General features: G+C 45.0%; 1 protein-coding gene across 2 annotated transcripts in view; it reads left to right on the top strand.

Annotated features, from left to right (window-relative positions):
• ZC3HAV1 (zinc finger CCCH-type containing, antiviral 1) overlaps positions 1-12,475 on the top strand; it is a 61,848-nt gene that overhangs the window by 14,736 nt on the left and 34,637 nt on the right. For both annotated transcript variants that reach the window (XM_019452902.2, XM_053896673.1), the window contains exons 2-4: positions 2,458-2,593; positions 7,374-7,626; positions 11,159-12,295. In XM_019452902.2, the coding sequence (XP_019308447.2) occupies positions 2,458-2,593; positions 7,374-7,626; positions 11,159-12,295 (1,526 nt within the window). The remainder of the gene's footprint in view (positions 1-2,457; positions 2,594-7,373; positions 7,627-11,158; positions 12,296-12,475) is intronic.

Below are 12,475 nucleotides of genomic sequence, written 5' to 3'. Positions count from 1 at the left end.
GGCCTGTAGAATGAGAAGCCTTATACTTAATGAGTCTCACATTCATCTGGTAATGGAGGGGCTTTCGGCCTGGGCTGGAGGCTGGGCCCTCCCAGCCACAGATTCTGTTCAGATTCCCCCCCTCCCATGGGGGTGGGAGGAGTGATAAGGTGAAGTCTCATTCCAGTTGCTGAGGGCTTAGGCTGGCCTTAGCCCAGGTGCTGAGGGCTGGGAGAAGTTATCTGAAACCATAGAGCCCCCAAACAAGCTGAGAGAGCCGATGTCAGCTTTATCAAGAGGCGCCAGAGACCTAGAAGGGCCTGCCTGAGAAAATGGCTAGGATAGAGACTGTCACCAGAGACTGACGAGCTGCGCCGGACTTCTCGAAGAAGCAAAGTGCGTGGGAGGGCTGGTTGGGTTTTAAGAGCTCAGATGGTAGCAAATGCAAGTCGTTGATTCCGTGATTTCTGTGATTTTTTTTTTTTTTTTTAGGAGATTCCATAGCTAGATCTGAAGGCAGTTCGAGAGAGTTTCAGAAATGCCTTACACACCGACAGCAGCATTTGAATAAGTGACTTTTTAAAGTAATCTCTACACCCAATGTGGGGCTCATTCATACTCACAACCCTGAGATTAAGAGTCGCATGCTCTACTCACCCCGGACTTTTATTCTTTAAGATTTTTTTTTTTTTAAGTTTATTTATTTTTGACAGGCAGAGAGAGCAGGGTAAGGGCAGACAGAGAGGGAGAGAGAGAATCCCGAGCACATTCCTTGCTAAGTGAGGAGCCCAATATGGGGCTTGAGCCCACAAACCATGAGCTTATGACCTGAGCTAAAATCAAGAGTCAAGTATTAAAATTGTGAAAGGCAGGTTGGAAGGGTCTGATCATAAAACAATTCAGCAACAACCACCTTAAAGTTCTTGGTAAAAAGGGAAAAAATGCAAAGCTATTTGAAATAAACAAGGCTGATAAAGATTAATTTTTAAAAATACAATGATCCATTATAAATCTGTAGGTCAGTAACCATTCTCCACTAGGTAAACAGTTAAAGGAGATGAACAGACAGGGAGGAAGGAAAGGAAGGAGTAAGTAAGGAAATAAAAGCATCAAGACAACATTTGGGAATATTCAGCCTTGTTAATAAAGTGCAAATTAAAAGCCTAAGTCTATTTCATGCCTACTGAAGTAGCAAAAGTGATAAAACTCCTTGTTAATGTGCTTGCAGGGAAATAGACAAAGCCACAGGTTGCTGGTAGGTTTCCTGGAGAGCAGTAGATCAAAAGGAAACACAAGCTGCCAAGAAAATTACTGTGTCTTTTGAGGCAATACTCCCAAAGGAGTAAATCCCAGGAAAATAACGTAGAAGATGGAAGGTTATTTGTACAAAGGTAATTGTAGCCAGGTAGCTGTTTTTATAGTGAAAACCTGGCCATTACCTAACCGCCTGACAATTTGATAATGGTTGTGCCAACTAGAAAATATTAACCTCCCGTCATATTAGTAACTATCAATACCATAAATCTGAGGGCTTTGGCAACAGTTACTGGTAGTGTATTTAAGTTAAAAGTGGAATGAGTTTGTTATGTGGACACTTGATAACTGTCAAATTATGTTTGTCTAATGAAAACAACATTGCTGTCAGGGTTTTTCAATGCTCTAGATCAGTGCTTCTTGGGCTTTAATGTCATTAAGTCGTTTGGGGATGCTGTTGAAAGGCAGATTTTGATTCATTATAACTGGGGCGGGGCCAGAAATTCTGAATTTCTGACAGGCTCCCAGGCGATGGTGACGCTGATTCTCCCGCTGCACTTCTAACACTGGCAACTTCAGTCTCTGCCATCCACATGGTAGGCACTAGTCACATGTGGCTATTCAAATTTAAATTAATTAAAATAAAGTAAAATAGAAAATTTAGTTCCTGAGTCTCACTAGCTATGTTTCAAGTTCTCAGTGGCCGTATTTGGAAAGCTCAGGTTCTAGAACAGTTCCATCATCATGAATGTGTTCTCTTGGGCGGTGTGGACGTAGATCATCAGTGCCTTAGAGTGAAGGGGATTTCTGCCTCTTCTTCCGTAGAGTCGTTTGACACCTACAGCTAAGAGCTTCTTCCATTACTTTGCAGTCACACAAATCATAAAGGTATGCATCGGTATATAAGACATGAGAAGTAAAGCGATGAATAATTGTGTACCATTAAAATATTTGAGAAATGGAACCTTTTTTCCTGTTGACTTTTTTTAAAAGTTTATTTATTTATTTTTGGGAGAGAGAGGCAGAGAGAGACGAAATCAAGAGTCTGAAGCTTAACTGATGGAGCCACCCAGGTGCCCCATCCATTTATATTTTTAAAGTGTATTCTTTAGGCAGGATTAGTAACCAAGGGGTGTGGACATTGATAACTGAAAGTTCCCTGAATGATCTGTTTTTCTTAACTTCTGTGAAGGGGCGACACTAACAATTATCGTTTTCTTTCAGGAATCTGTGCAAATATTCTCACGAGGTTCTCTCGGAAGAGAACTTCAAGGTCCTGAAAAATCATGAGCTCTCTGGACTGAACAAAGAGGAATTAGCAGTGCTCCTCGTCCAAAGTGACCCCTTTTTTATGCCGGAGGTGAGTTATGATTCCTTCGTTTCAGCAGCAGAGAGAATATTGGCAGTGTTGAAACACAATGACTCAAAGTTCCCACCAGGCTCTACAGATGGCAGTCAACAGGCGGCTATTGCTGAGTGACCCAAAGATTCCAGAAATTTCCTTCCTATGTGAAGTGATCTGAAGATGCGGTAGTAAGAATAGTTGACGCTTTACATCTAGATAGCTTCCTGGAAGGAGGCGGGCTTTGAATTGAGGTTTTGGAAGATGACAGGGTATATTGGTTGAGGGTACAGGCAGCACTTTTGTACCAGAGACCTCAAAATGTACTGATCCAGATAAAATAGAATTTTTGAAACTTATTTATTTAGAGAGAGAGCAGGGGAGGGGCAGAGAGAAAGGGAGAGAGAGAATCCCAAGCAGGTTCCGAGCTGTCAGCACAGAGCCTGATGCAGGACTCGAATGCAAGAACTGTGAGATCATGACCTGAGCCAAAATCAAATGTAGGACACTCAACAGAACGAGCCACCCAGGCGCCCTACAAATAAAATGTAATTTTATTTCTCTCTCACTTGATAGTCTAGATCCAAGGTTATCAAACTATGGCCCATGGGGCAAATATGGCCTGCTACCTGGTTTTATAAATAAAGTTTTATTGGAAATAGCCACACTCATTCATTTGCATATTGTCCATTCCTGCTTTCTTAACGCAATAGTAAGCTGAGTAGTTGGAAGAGAGACCAAATGGCTTGCAAAGCCTAAAACATTTCCCATCCGGTCCTTTACAGAAAAAGTTTGCTGATTTTTCGTCTTGCCTAGATGTAGGTAGGCAGGTAGCCAGTGGAGGGGTCGGGCAGCTGGATTCCACGATGTCATTCAGGGACTCAGGCCAGTAGGTAAACCTCTCTTTTCTTTCAACACGTGGCTTCCATCTCCAGGTACAGTGAGGCTGTTCTTATTGTCACCATTTTCCTACCAGCAGGGATGTGAAGAGGAAATAAGTGGAAGGCAGTTTCCTTTTTAGAAGACGTGACCTGGACATTGTATACAGCACATCTGCTCCCATCTTATTGGCCAGAGCTTATCACATGGTCACACTTAGCTGAAAGGAAGGCCGGGAAATGTAGTTTCTGGATAGGTAACCATGTGTGCATCTAAAACTTGGAAGCTTCTGTTACCAGAAGAAAGAGAGGGACAATGGCAGATAGTTAATGGCAGTCTCATCCATGTAGGAATATTGACTTGAATCGGAGGATGGTGTTTAAAGAATGGTACCTGGCCTGAGAAGAGTCCTCGAGCAGAGATGTTACCCTCACGCTGGAAGAGAAGCACAGAACAATAATGAAAGGACCCATGTAGAGTGGATGGAAGGGGCGGAGATAAGATAAGCAAGATTGGAATGCAGATGTGCTTTTATATAAGACAAGATAGCTATTAGGGTCCTTTGGAAGGTGTTAAACTTTTTTTTTAAATGTTTATTTATTTTTGAGAGAGAGAGAATACGAGTGCAGGGGAGGGGAAGAGAGAGAGAGGGAGACACAGAATCCGAAGCAGGCTCCAGGCTCTGAGCTGTCAGCATAGAACCCTACACGGGGCTCGAACTCACAAACTCTGACATCATGACCTGAGTCCAAGTCAGGCACTTAACGACTGAGCCACCCAGGTGCCCCATGAAGGTTAAGCATTTTTGGATTCTAAGTTCATGTGTTTCCCTAAGGGAAGAAAAAGCTTATGACAAGAGGGGTGATTTTGAGTTGACCACTGAGCTCAAGAAAGATAGGAATGCAAAGCACTCTATAAAAATGTTTGGGGAGCGGGATGAGGGGAGGAAAATATTCCCCATTTTCTCTCCCTGCCACATGCATTCTTTCACCTGGATACTTGGATTTGTCTCTCTCTCCGTTTCCAGGAGCCCAAGGTTTAGAGATCTTGTCTTGAGATGTCTATGGTCTTTGGCCTACGTGTCAGCCCAGCCCCCCAAGGCTACCAGCATGGGGAATGTACCTTATACACCAACCTCATTAAAGGTCCCATTGATGAACAGAGGCATCCCTCCCTTTTCCTTTCATGTGATGGAACAATGAATGAAGGCTTGTTAGGATGCTTGAGAAGAGCATTGACTCATGGTTCACCCTTAGTCTCGTGTTAAAGTTGGGAGTTTGGGAAGGTCACTCAGTAGATCTGATCTCTGCTTCAGTTCTCCCAAAGTCACCAAGGACTTTTTATATCAAGTCCTTGGAGAATAAGGGCAGTGGCACCTCTTCCATTCTCTAGGGAGGAGGCCAACAATTAAGAACCTACTAGAAGGTGCGGTTGCTGAGAGATCCCAGAAGAGCCCATTGACAAAAGCACTATGAAAGTCCTCCTAGAAGAATGCTCTTGTCATCGTTTATCACACAGTCCAGAGAAGGAGGCACGGACACCTTTCCCTTTTAAGAATTTAGTACCCATGATTAGTGGGCTGGGAGGCTCACGGCTAACGAAGTTAATTGCCATTTGCCATTCGTCAGGGCTGAGATTGCAGACGGAGAGACTGCCCTGTTTCCTGGACTAGATGTCTGAGGGGCTGGGTCCTGTAGTGGAAAATCGATGAGAGCCTTGGTAGCATGAGTGTGTATTCGAAAATGTTGGGCAAGAGAGTCCCTACCGGAGTGTTCTAGTGTGGGTGAGTAGGGTGGAATATTGTCATAGGGGTCCAGCAGGAAGGAATCAGCTAGAGTTCAGCTAGTGCAAGGAATAGTTGGTCAACAATGGTCCTTCCATGTCTCTCAAAGTCCTGACTGCCACCAACTACTTGTGTGATCTCGGACAAGGCATTTAATCCTCCTGGGTCTTGCTTCATTTGCTGTTTTGCTAACATTTAGGCGCGCCTGCAAGTGATAGGCACTGAGTTAAATCTTGGAGGCAGCAATGGACAAGACACACTCCTGTCCTAAAAACCTTAAAATATTCACACTTTGTCACTTTGCCTTGACCTGTGAGAACATGAAAGCATCCGGCAAACCTGACTTCCTGATATATAAGCTTGTAAAATTACAATGTACTTATGAAAGGAAGACATGTTGTCATTTGTTCTGGCCTAATAAAGGCAGGAGCATTCTTAACTTACTCGTTAGGACCGTCATAGGATTGTTAGCCAAAGTGGCATTTGTGAAGTTGCTGATTGTTTTTCTGCCCAAGCCTCAAGGACACTGGTTCTCAAGCTTTAGTGAGCGTCGGAATTGCCTGGAGGGTTTGTTAAGCCAGAGTGCTGGCCCCACCTCCGGTGACTCTGACCGAAGATATGGGGAAGTGTCTGAGGATTTGCATGTAAGTTTCCAGGTGGAATTAATGCTGCCCATCCAGGGACCACACCTGGAGCACAGATGGTGTAGAGTCTGGAATCTGGATCATAGGCTCTATAGCAGTGATACCTGTTTGAATCAGGTCTCCGAAGTTGTCTGTGTACTTAAATTGTTGGCTAGAGTCTGAATCTCATGTCCCTGTGCCCAGATAAATCAGTCAACCAATGAGGTGGTTTGCTCAGTCTCTTGGAACCATTGATAAATGTTTTCATCTTTAGGGTTCTTTATGTAATGATTCAAACATCTGTAGCCCATTTTATATTTTGCACGGCACATTTGCATATTTGATTATTTAATCTGCTCAACATCTTGGGTTAGGTGGACAGAGCAAGTATTTTCCTCCTTCACAGCAAAGGAAACAGGCTGGGGAGTAAGTAATTCAGGTGAGATCACTTAGCCGGTTGTAGGGCTGCGGACTTTTAAATCTGTGTCTTGCAGTCCTGCATCATATGGTCTGGCCCCCATGATAGTATTTCAGTAAGAAGCACTTATGCCCTCTTTTCAGTAGGAACTACATGTCTGCAGAGCTAGATGTGCAGATATTTCTACTTACATAGAAATATAGGGGCACCTGGGTGGCTCAGTCGGTTGAGCGCCCAACTTTGGCCCAGGTCGCCATCTTGCTGGTTCACAAATTCAAGCCCCATGTGGGGCTCTGTGCTGGCAGCTCAGAGCCTGGAGCCTGCTTCAGAATCTGTGTCTCCCCCCCTCTCTGTCTTTCCCCAGCTCATTTCTGTCTAACTCTCAAAAGAAAAAAAAAAAAAGAAATATAAAAATTACCTTCTTTACTTGCCCTTTTGAGGAACTTTGCCACATTCTACCTAGTAGAGACAACAGTTGTAAGACTCACGTGTCTTTTTGATTTTTTAATTTATTTCTTTTGAGAGAGAGAGAGAGAGAGAGAGAGGAAGAGAGCGAGCGTGTACGTGAGTGGGGGAGGGGCAGAGAGAGAGAGGGAGAGAGAGAATCCCAAGCAAGCTCTGAGCTGCCAGCGCAGAGCCCGACATGGGGCTCAGAGTCATGGACAGTTGAGATCATGACCTGACCCGAAATCAAGAGTCGGACGCTTAACCAGCTGAACCCCCTAGGTGCCCCAGATCCACGTGTCTTTTTAACTGCAGGTAAGACTTGATAGCCTTCCTCTTTGGGGTTCCTTTGTGACGGAGGGCTCCCTTTGGGTCCTGTTTGGTCCTACCTATGGCCGGCCATCTTATTTTGATTCTTCAAAAAGGTTATTAAATTCATGTTTCTTTTCATTAGTTTGCAGGCCTCTTCTACCCCAAATAAATCATCAGTAGAATACAACTCATCATAGATTGTGGAAGACGCATGCATTTTCTCCTTTGTTGTATGCCTGCTTGCTTCCAACATTTTTGCATACTTAGGCTTTTCTTCATGAATGTGTGGCAGATGAGGCAAGGTGTTACCGTCTCAGGCTCTTGTTTCTCTCTCTGCAGATATGCAAAAATTATAAGGGAGAGGGTCGAAAAGTTATTTGTGACCAGCATCCATCATGCGAAAGACTCCACATCTGCGAGCACTTTACCCGAGGGATTTGCGGTTATGCCAACTGCCTCAGGTCCCATAACCTGATGGATAGGAGGGTGCTGGCCATCATGAGGGAGCACGGGCTGAGCCCCAGTGTGGTTCAGAACATCCAGGATATCTGCAACAGCAAGCACGGCCGAAAGAAACACCCCAGGGGCAAAGGTAAATGCTTTTCTACTTTTCCATTTGCAGAAGAAACGGAAATAAGCAGAAATCACAAGGAAAGTGTAACTTTACCTATAATCATTTCTATCTCCCCGTGTAAGACTGTTTTCCCTTTCAGGACTTGTCTACATGTATACATAATTTTTGCATAATTATAATCATAGCATATGTTCAATTTTGCAATTTGATTTTCATGCTAACCACTATCCACCTACCACCCCCCCCTCCTGATTTGTTAAAATGTTTATTGTTTTTCTAAAAGCTAATTGGTGGGGCGCCTGGGTGGCTCAGTTGGTGAAGTGTCTGACTCTTGGTTTCAGCTCATGATCTCATGGTACGTGAGTTTGAGCCCTGCATTGGCCTCTGAGGCTTAGGATTCTCTGTTTCTCTTTCTCTCTGTCCCTCCCCTGCTCCCGCTGTCTTTCTCTCTCTCTCTCTCTCTCTCTCTCTCTCTCTCTCACAGAATAAATAAACTTTAAAAAAGGAGTTTTAAAAGCTAATTGATGAAGCTTTTTTTTTAAGGGAGGAAGACAATTTTTTTTGTTAGTTTCACCACTTGTTAACATTTTGTCCCCAAAATATTCCGTGACAATTATTCTATCCCTTTGTCTCGATATATCAACGCTGACACACACATATAACATTTTTGTGGTTAGAGCATTTGAGGTATGCAGTCATCAGGAGCCTTCACACCTAAATATATCAGCACACACTTCCTCAAAACCGGGCCACTCTACTGTCTTCCATAACAACAATACAATTAATGCAGGAAATCTAGCATTAATGCAAAACTATATGCAATTTAATTACAGTCCTCAGTACTATTTCTGGAAAAATGTATTTATTTTTAGTTTTTATTTTTGTTATTTTTTTTCTTCAATGTTTATTTATTTGAGAGAGAGAGCGAGCGAGAGCGAGTGGGGGAGCAGCAGAGAGAGGGAGACAGAAAATCCCAAGCAGGCTCCATGATCTGTGAGCACAGAGCCTGACTTGGGCTCTATCTCACGACTGCGAGACCCTGATCTGAGCCAGTATCAAGAGTCGGACGCTTAAGCAACTGAGCCACCCAGGCGCCTCCCGCCCAGACCATTTTTTTTTTTAATTTTTTTTTTTAACGTTTATTTTATTTTTGAGACAGAGAGACAGAGCATGAACGGGGGAGGGTCAGAGAGAGGGAGACACAGAATCTGAAACAGGCTCCAGGCTCTGAGCTGTCAGCACAGAGCCCGACGCGGGGCTCGAACTCACGGACCGCGAGATCATGACCTGAGCCGAAGTCGGCCGCCCAACCGACTGAGCCACCCAGGCGCCCCCCGCCCAGACCATTTTTAAGTGTTCAGTGGCATTGAGTACATTCGCATTGTTTTGCAGCCGATCTCTAAAACTCCCTTCATCTTGCAGAACTGAAACTCTATACCTATGAAACAAACACCTCATTCCCTCTTCCCGCCCCCCAGCCCCTGGCAACCCCCATTCTACTTTCTGTTTCGATGAATAGGACGACTCTGGGTACCAAATATAAGTAGAATCACACAGGAATTGTCTTTTTGTGACACTGGCTTATTTCACTTTGCATAGTAGTCCACCGTATGTATGCCTCAGTTTGTGTATCCGTTCATCCATGGCTGGGTCCTTGAGTTGCTTCCACCGTTAGCTGTTGTGAATAATGCTGCTGTGAAATACGGGTGCACAGATGCCTGCTTGAGACCTGGCTTTCCATTCTTTTGGGTAGGCAGCTGGGTGTGGAGAATTACCGTCACACGGTAATTCTATGTTTAATTGTGTGAGGAACCGTCATCCCATTTTCCATAGCAGCCGCGCCGATTTTCTCTTGCCAGCAGCAATACACGAGGGGTCCAGTTTCCCCACCTCCTCACCAATACCTGAATACTTGTTATTCTCTGTTTTTAGGTTATTAGCCATTCCGACGGGTGGGAAGTGGTCAGTTCCATTCCTTTCTTTTTTGAGATTTTTAAAATGTTTAATCTCACTTTAAGAGAAAGAGCATGTGCATGTGAGTGGGAGAGGGGCAGAGAGAGGGAGAGAGAGAATCCCAAGAAGGCTCTGCGCCATCAACGCAGAGCCCAACACAGGGCTTGAACCCGCGAACCTGTGAGATCATGACCTGAGCCAAAATTAAGAGTCGCATGCTTAACCGACTGAGCCAGCCAGGTGCCCCGATCAGTTCTGTTTCTTGAGCATTTTCACATTGTCTGATGATATTAACACTTGCAATTTTTTTATGCCTTGGTGAAATGGCTGTGAAAGACATGAATTTTATAAAACAAATAGAATACATAATTCTAAGATTCTATGATACGTAATAAACAATAACACCTCCTTATTCGAGAAATGCTTTATAATCAACCAGGTATTTTCACCCAAAATATCTCCTTATTGTTCCTGACAGCAAAGCTATAAAGAAAGGCAGGAATATTATTAGCCTTAATTGGTAAGGAGACCGAGGCTCAAACATTTTAGATGACTTTTATTGCAAGCAGTCTTAAATCGTTTTTACTATGAGTAAATAAAAGTGATGCGTTCAAGGCCTCACGCTGCCAGACAGGGGCGCAGAGGTTAGGTGTTCTGGCCCCACATCTGGTGTTTTTTCTCCCACATCACAGCGCTCTCTGAACAGGGGAACGCTTGGAAGGATGTTTCCTGGTGTAGTTTCCCAGTATAAATTCAGTGTGTGCGAGAGAGATCTTTATTATCCGCCCTGGTTAATTTACTTAATTAACTATTTTGTTGGCAGGAGAAGGCTGTTTGCTTTTACTATTCCTGCTGCCCTCTGAAATTTGAAGAAAAGGACCTCTTCCTCCCCTTCCTCCCCCCACAGTAGCTCATATATCACACTCATGCACACACAACACACCATGCACATACGTGCATACCACACACAAGCACACGTACGATCACATCATACACACATACTCCATACGACACCTATCACACATGCACGCCTTCCCGAGGGACACAGCTCACACACCAGTTATTTTCTTTAAATGTTTCTTTTTTTTAAGTTTTTATTTATTTATTTTGAGAGGGAGAGGGAGAGAGAGAATCCCAAGCGGGCAAAAGCTCTGGAAAATTTTGTGAATCCTTAATTTGTTGGGGAACCTTCATCACAATATGGGCAAAATCTAAATGCGTTGAAAAATCCTCCCTGACTTGAACTAGTTGGTCTCTCCGTCCGCCATAGCGGTTGACTGTTGGCTTGAACCAGAGCATAGTGGACAGCCCCACCTATGAGTGTGGGGGCTTAGGGCTCATATCTGAGTCTCAAGAGAGAAGTCGAGAAGAGCCAGGTTCACTCTGACTCTTATCTGAGACCATGGGGTGGTATTTCTTACTAGCACAAGAGCAGATTCCTTCGTCCTCTTGACAAGCTTCTCCAGATTTTTACACACCAGATTGGGACAAGTAATTTAATAGAGCTTGGGTAGCAAACTCGGAAAAGCTGAGGAAGAACCGTAGCAAGAGCCTAATCCTGTTAATGCTAATTTTCCTTGTGTTTTTCTTTTCCTAGCTCCTTGCTCCCATCGTAGAGATGTGGCATACAGAGGGAGAAGCAAGAGCAGAGAACGATCGTTTCAGGGCGGTCCAGAATTTCTCCCACCTGCTTCCGCTTCTACTCAGAAGTCCAGCACCCCCAGTTCAGATCAAATCGGCCACAGGCCTCCCCTGGATGACATGCCCGTAGGGGAGCTGGCCCACAAGTTCATGCATTTGGGAAGTCAAGATTGCCCTCAGCCTTCCCCGGTCTCGCCTAAGGTTGATAATCTTGGAGGATCAGGTCAAATGGAAAGAAGCCAGCGGTTTTCAGAGAATGGCGGTCCAGAGGATCTCTTTTTCGGGAATCAAGGCAGCACTTCCCTCCCTTCTGACCCAATGCCAGCTTCCAACCGGAGGGGCCCTGCGTCCTGGCTGAATGACAAAGGCACCGGGAGAGGGAGTTTGTTTGCCCAGAGTCGGGCTGCCCCTGGCTCCCCTCTGGCTTCTCCACAGACACCTGAAACCACAACCACCAGAAAGAGCGCGGGGATGCTTTCCACAGATGGCACGAATGCCGAGGGCAGAAGCGGGAATCAGAATGTCCAGTATTTCTCGCTTTTCAGTAATAATGTTGATGGCGCGGCCCCAGATGGAGCTTCCACAAGTTCTCTAAATTACAAAACCACAACCAGCGGACAGAGAGAAAAATCGTTACCTAGGAATCAGGACACTGGAACTACTCACGGTGGTCTCCAGACCACTGGCAAAATTACAGATGGCGCCGATCCAGCAGCGGCCTCTGTGAACAGTAACCACAGTGAGAAGACAGTTTGGCCTGGTAAATCCATCCACAGCACAGCAAATGGCTCTAGCCAAGTTGTGGACGAAACCACTGATGTAAATAAGACTGGTGCTTCTGGTTTTGGCTTCACATTGACCTGCAGAGGGGATAAAAACGTGCTGTACTTCGGAAGTCCGGGTCTGGGAGCCCAAGGCCTGCCAACTCCTCAGGAGACCCCTGCCCCCACACAAGTCAGCACTCTGCCCAAGGTGCCACCTTCTACATCCTTCTCAAGCAACAGAGCTGCAGCCTATGCAACCCATGGTCCGAACCCTGCCCAGATCTCTGCTGGCCCTGCCGGTGACCTTGTAGGTCCAAGCTGTGATCTGTGTAAGTCACTGAAGGACAAAGGGGGCCCCATGACTTGTGTCTGCAGCAGGCCGGTGGCTTCTCTTTGGATGTTCCCCAGTAGATACTAAGGGACGTAGAGTCGGAAGGTTAGGTGAAGGGGTGTTACTGCTGAGGAGACTGACATGAAGGTTGAAGGACCAACCAGTTGTATCGTGTGGA

Source organism: Panthera pardus, unplaced genomic scaffold (genome assembly GCF_024362965.1).
Source record: "Panthera pardus isolate Hobbes unplaced genomic scaffold, ASM2436296v1 HiC_scaffold_8, whole genome shotgun sequence".
Taxonomy (NCBI): domain Eukaryota; kingdom Metazoa; phylum Chordata; class Mammalia; order Carnivora; family Felidae; genus Panthera; species Panthera pardus.
The sequence above is the reverse complement of the archived record's forward strand: the minus strand, read 5'-3'. Positions and strand labels throughout refer to the sequence as shown.